Consider the following 16,189-nt stretch of genomic DNA (forward strand, 5'->3'; position numbering starts at 1 on the left):
TAATGCTCTTATGGGGGATATTATCTCCCCTTCTAGAACGTATTGTTCTAGCATTGGTGTCGTCATAATTCAGCAGTGACTTAAAGACAAACTTAGGGTAAAAGGGAATTACCCGTTTTACCCCGAATTATAACAGCTGTGGTGTACATGGGTTCCTCACACAGTGTGTGTATACCATGTGATAACTTACGTCAACATGTTTCCTAAAATAAAGACTTAAATGGAACTATCTCTTAGTTTATTATATATTGCCATAGCAAAATTGGCTCCGGACAGTTGTGTTGTAGAACTGAACTCGATCAAGAACCATTATAAGGTGTGCAGCTCCCACGTTGATACGTAATGCATTGGCATTGAAGTAATCGATGTTGAGTTATGACAACTGTGGCGCTAAGGGGAATTTAATAAACATATGCTGAAGAACACTTGCTATGTTGGTTTTTCATGTGTACACCACAGCCAGCTCACAATCTGATAAAAAATAACCCGAATAAACTCTGCATTATGGTTAGCGCAAGATAAAGTATTTTTAAAAAGTCAACTTGAGCCAGTAAAGTACATACTCGAATCGAGACATAGGCATGCTTATGATCATTTGTTTATTAACAAAAGTATTTCAATGCGGACGTTATTTGCCTTTGTTGTATTGTGACGTCGTGTTTTTCTCGTTAACAATCATGCATCTGGTCCGAGCACTTCAGTCAGATTGGATCAAGCCCCCCCCCCCCCCCCCACCCATATGTTTAATAAAACATTCTTGCAATTTAAAGGTAATTGACCATATTATAAAAGTGAGTGAATTGTTTAAATAATTAATTTATTACATTTTACGACTATCCCACACAGACAGAACATGAAGCATGGGGTGAATTACAACATTAACATGGGGTTTGTGTTCGTCTATGCAAACATCGATGCGGTGGGTTTTTGTCCTTGTGAACTTTGACTTAAACTCCGGGGATGACAGGACATGACCTGTGTACAGCACCAGATGTCTGCGACAAAATTGAATTTTTATCGTAAACGGTGTACACAAGGAGATGGTGGCCAACAATCGAGCGACTTGAACGATATGGCGACAGTTGCGCAATGTCTTGCGCAGCGACCTCCCATTTTGAAATGAAAATTGTCGTCAAAACTTCTTGCGTGTTATACTAAATGAAAATTTGGTTTTATAATGTCGTCTTCAACTATGAGAAAAAACAAAGATAATACAAACACAGGCTCTAACAATTATATCAAAATAATCAGTCAATCATTACACATACTCGCAAATTATGCGGAACAGTAGTCAGCAATAATATGATTTCTGCAACCACAACCATTTTGTCTAGATTTTGACGCTCGACCAAGTTCAACACTAATTCACCAGTTTTATGTTTATGCACCAGTCAATTGTAACCACGGCCCACCCAGGTCCGGGGAATGGCGGGGACTTTGACTTTTGGTCCAGCCAACCCCGGGTAAAATCCCTGCTCTGTGGGAACGAACTGATGGTAAAATCCCTACCAAATGCCCCCGCACCCCAGGGACCCTAGGTAAGGCCCATTCCCCGCTATATTTTATGCCCCATTTCCCGCTATATTTTATGCGGAGACAAAACCACCGCATTCATCCGGCACTGCGGGGCCACCTGAAAGGTAAAAACACGACCCATTTCCCAAGCTATCCCCGGTATACCTCCGGACCTTGGGGTCGTGGTTACAACTGACTGGTGCATTACTTGTGGCATTCAGTATGGAATTGAATATGTTAGCATATTTTGTATGTAATACTTTTTATTACCATTTCCTGATACATTACACATGCTTTCTGAAAAATAATAATGATAAGCTAGTTAAAAAGAATATTTGGCAGCAAGTGAATAACTTCAAACGAACTTAGATCTTATGAATTTTCACGATTAAGCGCGAACTTTTTTATATACAACTGTTGACTGCTGCATTTGAAATGACTTCTGTCGTCCGACCCCTGTTGTCCATCGTGTGAAAATAGCTGATCAGTTCCATTTCGATTGTTATTGCACTTGGTGTGTTGGTGTAATGCTAGAAATCGGTATATATGGTTTCATTTGTATGTATATACCAATAGAACTGCTCTAAAATAATAACAAGATAGCAAGTGCAAAATTGTGACCATCAGCAGGAGTTATCTCCCTTCAGCTATGTTGTCCATGTTCTCGTGCATAACATGTTGCAGGACTTTTTAAATTATTGCAGGCAATGACAATTTGTAAAATAGATTATTTAATTTTATTTAAAAGAATGCCATTGGCTGATAGGGAATGTGTCATTTATATATGTCAGACCTGTTAAATGCATAGAAAAAACTGCTGTTATGGTTAAATATAGATCTATCAAAATAATCTGCACAATTGAATAATGAAAACAAATGTATTTTATTACACAGAATGAAAATATACCAGCAGGATCATTATTAAAATAAATTTCATTATTTTTATTTGATAAATTTTGTAGGTTGAGACTTCATCAAACATATCAAAATGTTTTAAATGTATCATAATAATTATACCATCTAAAATTTTCAGGGTTTTCTTCAGGCGTTAATGGAAAGGAGGCATAGTGTGATTCATGGTAGCTGATTGGCATCATGTAAAACGAATAAAATTTCCAGTGGTAATTTTAAAAATTGTAGAAAAATAATATTTAGAAGGGTTAGATATCTATTAATGCCCATTTCAGAATATAGAGTACAAAAGCCTGGTTTGACTTGTATAAGATGTCTAAAGTAATTGTCAACATTAATAAACTTTGATATAGTCTAAAATGCTCTTGATTTCCTGCATTGTATTGAATTTCAGTTTATTTAACATGATAAAGGCCAGAATATGTGATTAAGGTATTAAAGTGCATTACCCCATGTGTTTGTAGATGCGAGAACATGTAATTATGGTGGATGGACGGCTAAGCGGCGAAATTTGGTTGCTATGGAATACCAGGCATTTAAATTTCCGAAGTATGTGGATTTTAAAGGGTATGTTAGTGTATAAGTGTACTGTGTGTTAATCATTTGACATATTAGGTTGATATGGATGTTTTAGCAACAAATTTATGATGATGAAAAATATTTTTTTAAAGTTTAAAGTCATGTTTAGGAAATGTGTGGATTTCAGTTGGAATGTGTTTGTATAAATGAATTATGTAAAATATGTGTTCAATTTTAAACATGTAAATATATGTTTTATAAGCAATTTGTAAAATCAAGGTAATGACTTAAGACTTTATTGAAGAAATATATTAAGTTGGTGTTTCTGTATGTAAAGTATACCTTATTTAAAAATTAATCTTTAAAACCGTTAATTTTCCTTGTTCAGGGCCGGCTGCAGGCACGAGAGGGAGTACTCCCAATAAATACCTGGAAGATCATCAATAAAAATTGTTTGACTTGACCGACTCTCAGTAACGTCCAGTGTGCTGAAAGTTTTTTAGCCCTTCTGATGGTCATATTATTTGTTTCATTTTTACGTCCACAAAGGCATAAAGTAATCAGACCAACTGTCAGTCCAGGCCATCATCAACGGTTTATGGGTTTACTAACAAAAGGGCTAGGGGCGTTTTTGAATAGTTTTCAGTATTAAAAAAAGCTCATAAAAACACCTGGTTACGAAAAGAAGGACAAAGCTCATAAACCATATATTACCATCTGTCTGTCCGTTCCTGGGTTTTCCAATCAATGACTGAAGAGCACTAAGGCCCATAGAACTCAAACTTAGTAGACAGGCTGGTAATGACCAGCAAAAATACCCTATTGATTTTGAGGTCAGTGGGTCAAAAGTCAAGGTCATGGTGACCTCGAGCTTAAAATTTGTTTTCAATCAATAACTGAAGAATGCTTGAGACCTGTAGACCTCTAAGTATTAAAAACTTGCAAATAAACCCTATTGATTTGCGGTCAGTAGGTCAAAGCTTGTGGTGGCGTCAAGCTAAAAATTCATTTATGATTAACTGCTGAATGCAGGGCATCTGTCACAGTTTTGTGACAGCTCTTGTTCTTTTAAGCTGCACCCGTTTTTACAACTTTTTTATTTTTTGTCAGTTCAGCTTTAAAGAATTATTCGACTAGGAAGTAAAAAAAATAAAAATAGAAATAAATACCTATTTTAACTCACCCATCAAAATGTGGGGCGGGAAAAGCCAAACAAACTTCTTTTTAATCAACTTGCCACACCAAATTAATGTTTCATTCCTCAGATTTTTCCCAAAGAAAATGGAGCGAGCGAGGAAAAAAAATGCAATTTTGTCGAAGTGAGTAAAATGCGATTTTTTCCTTTCTTATAATCAATATAAATAAGAGAAAATTGTTCAATAGAATTGCCTTTAAACCCATTAGAATGCAATCTTGAACTGAACCTTTAAAGGACATTGGGAAAATGTCCGAATACATATTATTTATTCATCCGTTTTTACTACACACGTTATATGGATAAACCAAATTTCTAAATTAATTAAAAAATATTTTAAGTATGACTATCATTCATAATAAAAAGAATGCTGCTTTTAGGAGAAAGTTTGAAACAACTTATATAAATGTACCTGAATCACTTTAACATAATTTGCAACTGTATTTAGACATTCATTAGGACTGATTTCAGATGTTTAATTAAATAATCATATTTTACACTGGCATCATCAAACATCAGACTCCATATACATTTAAATTTCTTGACTTAATTTTGTTTTCACTGTAATGCAATGGCATTTGCTTATTGAAATGAAAAATACAAGGGTATAATGTTCAGAGTACTTTTATGGTCAGTGATATGTTTTAAAAATCCCAGATTACGCTGTAAAATAAAATCAAAATTAAATGTGATCGACTAAGGTTAGTCAGTTGAAATAAAGGAGGGGGCGCACACAAAAAATTGAAATATTTTTTATACATTTTCAAAAAATAGGAGTGGTTAATCAGCAGAACGAATCATCAATTTGGTGTGGCCTGATCAGAAGATTTTTATATATTTTAAAGGAATTAGTGAGAAACTTCCAATATTGGTCTCAACTTTGATACTTTGTTGAGTTTAAAAAGTGCTTTTGTTTACACTTTTGGTCTTTAACATGATTAGAAGTTTAGTTTAGAAATCCAGTGGAGGGGGCAGGGCACACCTCTGATGCACCCCTGTTGAATCAATAGGGGAACTAAATTGGAGGGCGCAGGGCACACATTCAGGGCACCCCTGTTGAGCTAATATGGAGTGGAGATGGCGAACATTGGGTGTACTCCTGTAAAACTAAAGTGGAGGGGGCGGGGCTCGCATCGAGGAAACCCATGTTGAACTGAGGTTGAGAATGTGTATGATGCACCCCTATTGAACTGCAGTGGAGGGGGCAGGGAGTCTGTAGGTTCCACCCCAGTTGAACTGCAGTGGAGGGGGCAGGGAGTGTGTAGGTTCCACCCCTGTTGAACTGCAGTGGAGGGGGCAGGGAGTGTGTAGGTTCCACCCCTGTTGAACTGCAGTGGAGGGGGCAGGGAGTCTGTAGGTTCCACCCCTGTTGAACTGCAGTGGAGGGGGCGGGGAGTCTGTAGGGTGCACCCCTGTTGAACTGCAGTGGAGGGGGCGGGGAGTCTGTAGGTTCCACCCCTGTTGAACTGCAGTGGAGGGGGCAGGGAGTCTGTAGGTTCCACCCCTGTTGAACTGGAGTGGAGGGGGCGGGGCATCTGTAGGGTGCATCCCTGTTGAACTGAAGTGGAGGGGGCGGGGCATCTGTAGGGTGCACCCCTGTTGAACTGGAGTGGAGGGGGCGGGGCATCTGTAGGGTGCACCCCTGTTGAACTGCAGTGGAGGGGGCGGGGCATCTGTAGGGTGAACCCCTGTTGAACTGGAGTGGAGGGGGTGGGAAATCTGTAGGTTCCACCCCTATTGAACTGCAGTGGAGTGGGCGGGGAATCTGTATGATGCACCCCTATTGAACTGCAGTGGAGGGGGTGGGGAATCTGTAGGGTTCACCCCTGTTGAACTGCAGTGGAGGAGTGGGGAATCTGTAGGGTGCACCCCTGTTGAACTGCAGTGGAGGGGGTGGGGAATCTGTAGGGTTCACCCCTGTTGAACTGCAGTGGAGGGGTTGGGGTGAGGGCCTGTCATGTGTCAGACACATCCCTATTGAAGTATGCAAGTATTTATATCTTACCCTGGTTTGAAAAATTTTGGCTTTAATATTATTTCAAAATAGATTCCTCAAGATAACAAATAACATATCCACTCTATATGAAAAAAACATAATGTAAGATGAATATTTAAAAAAATAATTGTCTATCTTATGAAAGAAGCTTATCATGAAGTTTTGCCTAATCTTCCTAAATACGGAGTTCAAAACTTATTTCCAAAATGTACAATTCCTTAATCTCTTAGATATAAAACAATGACTTAATGCACAAGATTCACAAATTTCGTATTTTAGGTGTCAAGCTATGGAAAGATTAAATTCCTCTATTCTACGGACACTTTGACATGAATTCCTTATATCGCGACTAGCATGCAATGTTAAATTTATCTCAATTTCTTTTGCATCTAAGCTGTTAATTGACTGTGGATTATTTTTATTTGATTTCATATGAAGACAAAAGCGATGTGTTAAGATTGTGAGACTGTAATCAGTTGTGGGATACATGTAACTCGAAGTTGGACTTGAAATCCTCAGCCCTTCTGTTGCCAGAGCTTGTACAGTCAGGTACATGTGTTTGAATATTAATATTTCTTTTATTTGTAGATAATATATGATGGACCATGAGTTTCTAGTCATGTATACTAATCATGCTTCATTATGTAGATAATTTTCAAGCTCACAGGCAGCATTCTTCATATATCATATCATGTATTATACACACTTGTGGATATTATATTGTTTTACAGTTACTTCTTTGTGAAATATCACATACTGTTTGGATGTTAAAGTGTTTATAATTTATTTATTCTTACACATTGAAGTAGAAATTATCAGTGGTTTAATTATATTACAGATGACAAATAAGTTTTCTACATTAAGTAATTTTGATTAAAGTTAAATCATTATAAGTAAATTTGTTATTGTGCCAAACAGTTGTTTCTCCAAGCTCTGAAAATTCACTCAAATGTTATGAAAACTATCAAAGGAAAGCATTTTAGAGTTACATTGACACGCTTAATAAGTAGCGAAGCATAATACCTTTCTGTGACATCAGACATGTTTTCTGCTTCAGATAGATGTTACTTCTTTTATTTCCAAATGATGATTTCCTTTTCAAGCCTCTTTGTTTTATGTACTTGTGCTGTTAAAATATGTTTATTTGTTCTTCAGGTCAGCTATTCCAGCAATTGTTTGAAACTGAAGGTGATAATAAGAGAAACTCAAGCAAAAGTGGAGAACGTGAAAAGATTTCAAGCAGAATAATTAATTAAACCAGTGTAAATGGCCACAGAGAACTGATAGCAACACATACTAAATGAACTGAAAATCTCAAACAAAAAGTAGTAAAAATCAGTGAAATCCAACCTGAAATTGATTTCATCGAAATTGTAACTTTTTACATCTTTATTATTATTCCTGGTCAGTATCTTCAGAAAAGTAAAATCTTCATCATCATCAGTATTCTTCATCTTAGTCAGTAGAAGCTTGTCATCAGGTTCCGTAGAAGCTTGAAATCAAGATGTATTCCGGGCAGCATGATCCAACCGCATACGGTAGCTACACCACACAGCCAACACCGGTAAGTGTTTCTGATATATGAACACATTATGTCTTCTTAAATTATAAACTTCATTCCAGCCAAAGACCGTTTGACCTTCAATAAGTACCAAGGTGAATCGTTATAAATTGAAGTTTGACAACTTAACAGGCATATAACGGCCCATAGTTCCACTCCTATGTATGTAATCTCTCCTAAGATTCCTGGTGACATGGTCCCCTAAAACATCCTGCAATAAACATATTATATTCCAAGTCAGAACATTCTATGATCTTTCTTGGATGGCTCTGTCCTTGGGCATCTATGTTAAGGTATTGTCAGCTGATGTGACGTTGTTGGCTGTTGACAATAATTCAGTGACTGTCCCTTGACAACGGTCACTGATTCTTTAGGGTTTTTGGATGGTATGAATGGCTAATAGTCTGTATAAGGACAGCTGTTGTGGATGGGATATAACATTGTATTGTACTGTATAACTGTCAAGATATCTGGACAGTTGTCAGTTCATTGTGATGGCAATAACATTGTACTAAAGGCTGTAGCTGTGTATTGATTTCAGAATACTCTTCTTTAGGCAATTTTGTTTGGTATTTTTTGTTTGACAGTTGTTGCTATGTATTGAGAGTTGTTGCTGAATCATGACAGTTGTTGCTGTATCACGACAGCTGATGCTGTATCTTGACAGTTGTTGCTGTTTCTTGATAGTTGTTGATACAGTTGTTACTGTATCTTGATAGTTGTTACTGTATCTTGGAAGTTGTGGCTGTATCTTGATAGTTGTTACTGTATCTTGGAAGTTGTGGCTGTATCTTGATAGTTGTTGCTGTATCTTGATAATTCTTGATACACTTGTCACTGTATCTTGAAGCTGTTACTATTTCTTTACAGTTGTTACTGTATCTCACAATTATTTGTGGCTGGTATTGACAACAGCCTGTAATTATGCCTTGATTGTATGTTAGGACTGTATCTATAAAGAAAGACAACTTTTGGATTGTTTGCAGTTACTTTGTGATAGTTAAGTCCCTTAGATATGATATCCTTAAAATTAAATTATGGACTATATTCATATAAGACAACATATTCTTGTGAACATACCAAACACAATGTTTAAGCTTATTAAGCTGATTTTGGAAGCATTTTTATGCAACTGGGAATCAATTTTATCACATGCTTTACGTTGTTGCCAGTTTAATATTATCATCATATCGTCACCTTAGTGCAATAACTCAATAACTGCATATAGATATAGAAGCAGATATTGAGTTCTTGCACTAAGGTGACGATATATTAACTGTTTTACACATGTGTAATATATAACAAAATCACTTGGCATGTTATTTAATTGGTAACAACAATTGCTTAATTGATATTGTTCCTGCAAGTCATATCTTTATTTCATGATGTGAATTTTATGATAGTGATTTATTTGAATTAAGTAGTTGATGTTTTATTTCAGCCATAAGACAAACATAACATTTCCTTATGATTTCATGAAAAACATTCTTAAATCCTTCGTCACTCTTTGTTTTTAAAGCTGCACTCTCACAGATTGAACGTTTTAACAACTATTTTACTTTTTGGCTTGGAACGATACAATTTGTGCGAAAACCCATGGAAACCAGTCATATAAGACTGCTGACAGAAATATGAAAGCTGATTTTTATATTTAAGTTAAAAAATTGATGTTTTATGCATTTTTAGCTTGACTATTCGAAGAATAAGGAGAGCTATACTACTCACGCCGACGCCGACGCTTGGCTGTTGGCGTCGGCATCACCCCTTGGTTAAGGTTTTGCGTGCAAGCACACATAGGTTAATATCTCGGCAACTACTTGAGGTATTGCATTTAGACTTTATACAATGGTACTCAACCATCCAACCTACCTAATTAACCAAGTTTGATAACTCTACTTTGCATTTAATGCCAATAATAGGCCTTAATTATTTCACTTAGAAATTCTGGTTAAGGTTAATATCTCAGCAACTACTTGAGGTATTGCATTGAGACTTGATACAATGGTACTCAACCATCCAACCTACTTAATTAACCATTACATTATAAAAATGGTATATCTGTGAGAGTGCAGCTTTAAACAGAAAATGACGTCATGAATATATTTCAAAATGACGTCCTCTAACTGGGTGTATCATCATTATTAAAAGAATACAAATTCATTTTAAAGTATAGTGTTTTTGTTGTGATTCTTTATGGATTACATCATCTTTAATAATTTATTCTACTTAAAAACGAATAAAAAAGATCGGATATTTGAAATTATTTGGAGTACATTACTGCAATGCATGAAGTGTGGGGATTGGCATTGTGTTGTCATCAGCGCTGGTAAAACATTTCGGTCTTTTGTATTTGTACCGGAAAAGGCATGTGATAAAAATAATCTGACACTCGGCATCATATAATAAACAATTTTATTCAATTTGTCCTGGAAATATGTTGATGAGCTCGCCCTAGGCTTGCTTGCTTACATATTTCATGAACTTGTTGATTAAAATTGTGTATTATGAACGACTGGCGACAGATCATATGCATGCATTTTTTTTTAGAAATGTACTCATTGTCACAAAATGCTGGAAAACTAGTAGTACAATAGGTTTATGCAGTTTTCAGCAATTCTTCAGTGGCTAAAAATAATACTCTTTTTTAATTGCTTTTATGTATACGTTTCTATTTTCGTTTGTTTAACGGTTAAATAATGTATCGATGTAAAAAAAATGTTAATCATTGCAGAATGATATTATTTTTAACATTAAGTGGGGTGTTTTTGTACACTATTAATGATGATTAATAAAAATCTTACATGAACTTAAACATATTGTATTACATTCATTTTATTTTTTCAAAACTATTTCACCTGATTAATGTTTGCTTTATTCTTCACAATATTGTAATCAATTTCTAAATTTTTGGGTTTAATAAACAGTTCAGTTATTGTTGGCGACTGTCATATTTTTATCAGGCATATAAATTTCAACCATTGTCTTCATACCTTCTTGAAGCCCAGCCCTGATAGTGAAAAGAAAATATTAATTCTCTAAGATTAAATATGATACTTTGAGTGGTAATAAAAACTTGTAGTAGATAAAGTCACTAATTTATGTATGACATTAAGAGGTTGGATATGTCATGAAAAACGATAATTGTAAATTGTATTTATGGAACAAGCTGTATTAGTAAGATTTAATGCTATGAAAGGAGAGGTCCCTTATATGAATAATAACATACATGCGACATATACCCTCCCCCCCCCTTGCCTCCAATGTTTTTAAATCACATATCGTATGTATAACAGTGGAAAGCAGATTTAAAATTCATATCAAAATGTTAATGCATTTTTAGCTCGACTTTTCGAAGAATAGTTGGGTTATACTACTTGCCCCAGCATCAGCGTCAGCGTTGGCGTCGGCGTCCGGTTAAAGTTTTAGGGCAAGTAGGGATTTTCACTTATAAGTCCAATACCTTACATTCAATTGACTTAATACTTCACGCAGTTGTTCAGGGCCATCACATGATGAGGTTAGATAACTCCATATTATTCTTTACAAAGATTATGGCCCCTGATTGACTATGGAACTTAGGTTAAAGTTTTAGGACAAGTTGGAATATTTATTAATAACTTCTATATCCGTTGTTCAATTGACTTAATACTTCACACAGTTGTTCAGGTCCATCACACAATGAGGTTACATAACTCCATATTATCCTTAATACAAGTTATGGCCCCTGATTGACTTAGGTTAAAGTTTTAGGGCAGGTTAAAGTTTAAGGGCAAGTTGGGATTTTCATTTAAAACTCCAATACCATTCATTCAATTGACTTAATACTTCACACAGATGTTCAGAGCCATCACATAATGAGGTTAGATAACTCCATATTATCTTTTATACAAATTATGGCCCCTGATTGACTATAGAACTAAGGTTAAAGTTTTAGGGCAGGTTGGGATATTGTTTAATAACTTCTATACCCTTCATTCAATTGACTTAATACTTCACGCAGTTGTCCAGGACCATCACCCAATGAGGTTACATAACTCCATATCCTTAATACAAGTTATGGCCCCTGATTGACTTGGGTTAAAGTTTTAAGCAAGTAAAAGTTAAGGACAAGTTGGGATTTTAATAAAAAAAACTTCTATACCATTTATTAAATGCACTTAATAAAATTCAAAATTATTTACGACCATCTTACAACAAGAAACATAACTCCGTTTTAAGCCTAAATACAAATTATGGCCCTTGATTTTTTTTTTTTTTTCAATTTCCTTTGAAAGGCATATTTATATATTCTTAACCACATTTTCATAATGGGAAATCAAGTTATTTGAATTACTTGCGTAATTGTTTGGGCGGGCTGGTGGGAGGGGGGCATCAAAGTCACCTTATGTATCGAATAATTTTAGTAAGGTTTGACATAAAGAGACCAAACTTGGTATTATTACATCGTTATTGTATTCTAAGTCAAAGCGGCGTAGTCGAGTGCGCTGTCTTATGACTGCTCTTGTTTATATTTCCTCTCCGTTTCTTTTAAAATATGCCTTGGTTAATATGCTTGCCAAATATTACGAGTATGAGTCAAAACTTTTTTCAATTATCAAAGTCTACATATTTTTGATTATGGCTGTCTATGTTTGTCGCATCATTGCAATGAAAAATAACTTTTATTAAATTTTTCAGTATGTGTATGTCTAGGTGGGAGAGGAAAAAACAACTTCATTAACATCTTTCTACAGCCCGGGTGGTGATTAATATTCGTATGTGATGTCAGTTCATATTCAGTGAAATTATATCTTTATATGGCTATTGAACTCCAGAAAAGTGTGAAATACCATCTCATAAAAAAACATACACCCACAGATTAAAATAAAGATGATTTATATCTGTGACGCATATATCTAAATAAGTTTATGTCGGTTAATACTTGCTGAATTTTACTTTTGAAATGGGTCCTATGTAAGCCATGATTTGACAGATAATCTAGGTCCAGTTGAAGCAGTCATGTTAATATCAGGAAAAAAGGAAAATAATATTCACATGATAAAAGATCAGAAAAAAAAATGATCACGATGTTAAGAATTGAATGAGCAATTTTTGTTGAGACATTTTCAGATACATTTTGAAATATCTATGATTTTCTGCTTATGAGACATAATACTTAACCACAATTTTTTTTTTTTTTTATAAAATTAGATTTTCATTCATCATAACAACCCACCAGATTTTTGCAGCCTATAATGATTATTATGACATGAATAACAAGTATGTTCCAGCAGTATCGAGACCGTTTATTTTGCAATAATACAGACAAATATTTGATGAAACTCCAGGAATGATAATGAGTTCCAAGCCCAGTTGTGCATTGAAATTGGCATGTTCCGCTCAGGTAATTTATCAAAGGGTTATGGCCCTTTGATTTTCTACATATAGTGCATATTGTAATTACTTTGTCTGCGCAAAATTTCCAACTTCACAGGAATGATAAGTAGCAAGCCTAATTGTGCGTTAACATTGGCAAATTCTGCTACAGTTATTTTCCACAGGATTATGGCCCTTTGATTTTTTACAAATAGTGCATAATGTAAGAAGTTTGTCTGCTTGAAATGTGCAACTTCACAGAAATAATAAGTACCAGATCTACTGGGCATAATTAACATTGGCATATCTTGCTATTGTCATTTTCAACAATTATGGTCCTTTGATTTTTTACATAGAGTGCGCATAGAGGTTCTTGTCTGCATGTTATCTCTAGGATATGATCACATTGATTTCATTCTGCCTTGGCACAGTGACCAAACATTATGAGTAGATGTGTGTTACATAAAATGTTTTCTAATCAATATCAAAATGGCTGACTGGCTGCCATATCGGAATCTGTCATAATTTTGTGGAGTGAACTATTTCTAGAGATTTTATGCACTGTATCGGCTTGATTCTTCACAAATATGATCATCTTGAACAGGTGTGGTGCTTAACACGATTTCTTTCTTTTTTTATATACTTCATTTTTATATACTTTTTGGATTTTTCATTCTTTTTCACATCAGTTAATTTGAATTACCTCCCTTTGTTATTTCTTATCCGCCACCAAATTTCTAAGAAATCACTGGCCAGAACTAAATGAGTTGTGATACTTTCAAGAAGTCAAGTTTCTGTATGATTGGCATATTGGGGGAGACATATGTTTTCCGTAGAAAACAGCATCTAGTTGATAAAAAATGTAGTATGAATAAGGTACGAAAATCATGTTTTTAGATTTGTATTTCCCTATTGTGTGCAGCACTTGAACTTGGAATAATTGGTGAGCATTGAGAATGAATCGGGCTATTGAAGATTCATTTCAAGCCTGTAAAACTTATGGTATAATGTAGCCTTGGTGTCGGAGCGGTCTTGTGCATTAACCATGGTCATAACTTAAAATCCTTTTAAGGTATTCACATGAAACTTGGTACAAAAGTTGCCAAAGACAAAATATATTTACCGTATTTTCTCGACTATAAGGCGATTCGCTTATAAGACGGCCCCCTAACTGTGCCCATGAAATCTGGTGCTTTTTGTTTCGACTCGCTTATAAGACGGGGTCAATTTTTAAGCAAATCTAAAATGCTAAAATTCTTCCTAATGTGTAAAAATGTTCAAGCTCAACGGACAATTATCGACTTTCGCGGTAACTGTTTTTGTTTTACTCAAAGAAAATGGCGTGTGAGCTCTCTATTTGGAGGTAGGTTAAAAATGAGTACATGGTTACGCGTTTAAGTTTGCAGGTTGTTACTTATCGGAATTTTAATAATTAATCAATAACAACATATGTTCGTTTTAGTTTATTTTTTTATTGAAGACACCAATGAAGTTCTTCGGCAAAATAAATGGCTTCAATAACATAACTGCGAAAAGCCGAGGCATGAATAGGTGTTTGTTTAGCAATAATGCTTTAGGCAATATTGTCCCTTGATTGGCGACGAACATAAAGGATTCATATTCGCATTGTCATTTGTTTGCTTAATCAAATTGACAGTTAGGTACCTACATCATATTAAGATTCCAATTTATTGATTTGATATATCTGTCAAACTAATTATACTGACACGCGCCATGAGAAAAAATGCAGATATAACGGTACACTGTGTGACGTCAGAGCACGCGCGGTGAAGAGATTTCGTGTTGTTGTTTACTTAATTGCCCCATACTTGTATCAGCAGACGATATACTGGATAGACGAATACACTATGTAAAAATTTACTGATTTTGACTTGAATCTTTTTTTAATATTTTATCGACTCGCTTATAAGACGGGTCCCCTACTTTTGGGGTAAAAATCGGGACCCAATTTCCCCGTCTTATAGTCGAGAAAATACGGTATATATAATTGTAGCAAGGCCCACAACTCTGTTTAAACTAATTATTGAGTAATGCCCCTTTTAGATTGAAAGAGACAACAACAGATCTACGTGTGATTGTATCCACTTTGTTGAGAGCATCTCACCAGTCCTGCTTTTGTTACTTAGATTCCAATTAGGGGCCCAAAGCAGGCACTCATAAAATGTCTCTAGTGAATTCCTTACATGAGATATTTTCTTAATTTAAGTATTCCATTAGTCATATGACTTGATTCCATGATAATTTCTGAAATATTATGTTTTTATTTACTTTATCTTTCTAAAACATCACAAATTTATATGTAAAAAATATTTCTTTTAATACAAAAATATGACTAAGTAAAAAATTAACGTAGGTGTTATATGACTACCGGTCCAGGTATTTATGACTGTACAATGATGATTTCTATCAGCAAAATTCCAAAACATTTCCCCAAGATATAGTTTTGATTGCCTGTTAGAACTGTATAAAAATATTTAATGAAATTGTCAGGAAACTTTGCAGCTGTGTATTTTACAGAACAGGCAGGTGGTGGATTAGAAGTGATATGTTTCCAGGGATAATCTTTGTTGTATTTTTCTGAGATACTTATAATTGTTGCAGTTTTAATTCATATCATTTTTATCAAATATTGACACAATTTGGCACATATCACAAATAATGTTCATCTAATAAATTATACCACTGGCGTAACTTCATGAAGCATTAGGCCCAGGGATGAACATATAATTCCCACAATGTGTTCAATATAAGCTTCGATATGTCATAAAAATTGCTCAAAGGCACGTTCTAGACCTGATGATCAGGAGGAGGATGAACATTTTCCAAGGGAGAAGATTTGACTGGTTTTAAGAGGAGAAGATTTGACTGGTTTCAAGAGGAGAGGATTTGACTGGTTTTCAGGGGAGAGGATTTGACTAGTTCAAGGGGAGAGGATTTTGTCTGGTCTTCATGGGAGATGGGTATGATTGGTTTCCTGGGGAGAGAATATGACTGGTTTCTAGGGGAGTGCATTTGACTGGTTTCCAGGGGAGAGGGTGTGTTTGGTTGTCAAGGGGAAAGGACATGAATGGTTTCTAGGGTAGAGGACGTGACTGGCTTCCAAGGGAGAGGAAGT

The 16,189-nt window shown here is 35.2% G+C and overlaps 1 protein-coding gene across 1 annotated transcript in view; it reads left to right on the forward strand.

The window, feature by feature from the left end:
• The first annotated feature begins 7,593 nt into the window (after positions 1-7,593).
• LOC128231363 (RNA-binding motif, single-stranded-interacting protein 2-like) overlaps positions 7,594-16,189 on the forward strand; it is a 130,502-nt gene continuing 121,906 nt past the window's right edge. Inside the window, exon 1 of the mRNA XM_052944129.1 lies at positions 7,594-7,701. Within this exon, the coding sequence (XP_052800089.1) occupies positions 7,642-7,701 (60 nt within the window). The 5' untranslated portion in view covers positions 7,594-7,641. The remainder of the gene's footprint in view (positions 7,702-16,189) is intronic.

The sequence above is a fragment of the Mya arenaria genome, chromosome 1 (assembly GCF_026914265.1).
Source record: "Mya arenaria isolate MELC-2E11 chromosome 1, ASM2691426v1".
Lineage (NCBI taxonomy): Eukaryota > Metazoa > Mollusca > Bivalvia > Myida > Myidae > Mya > Mya arenaria.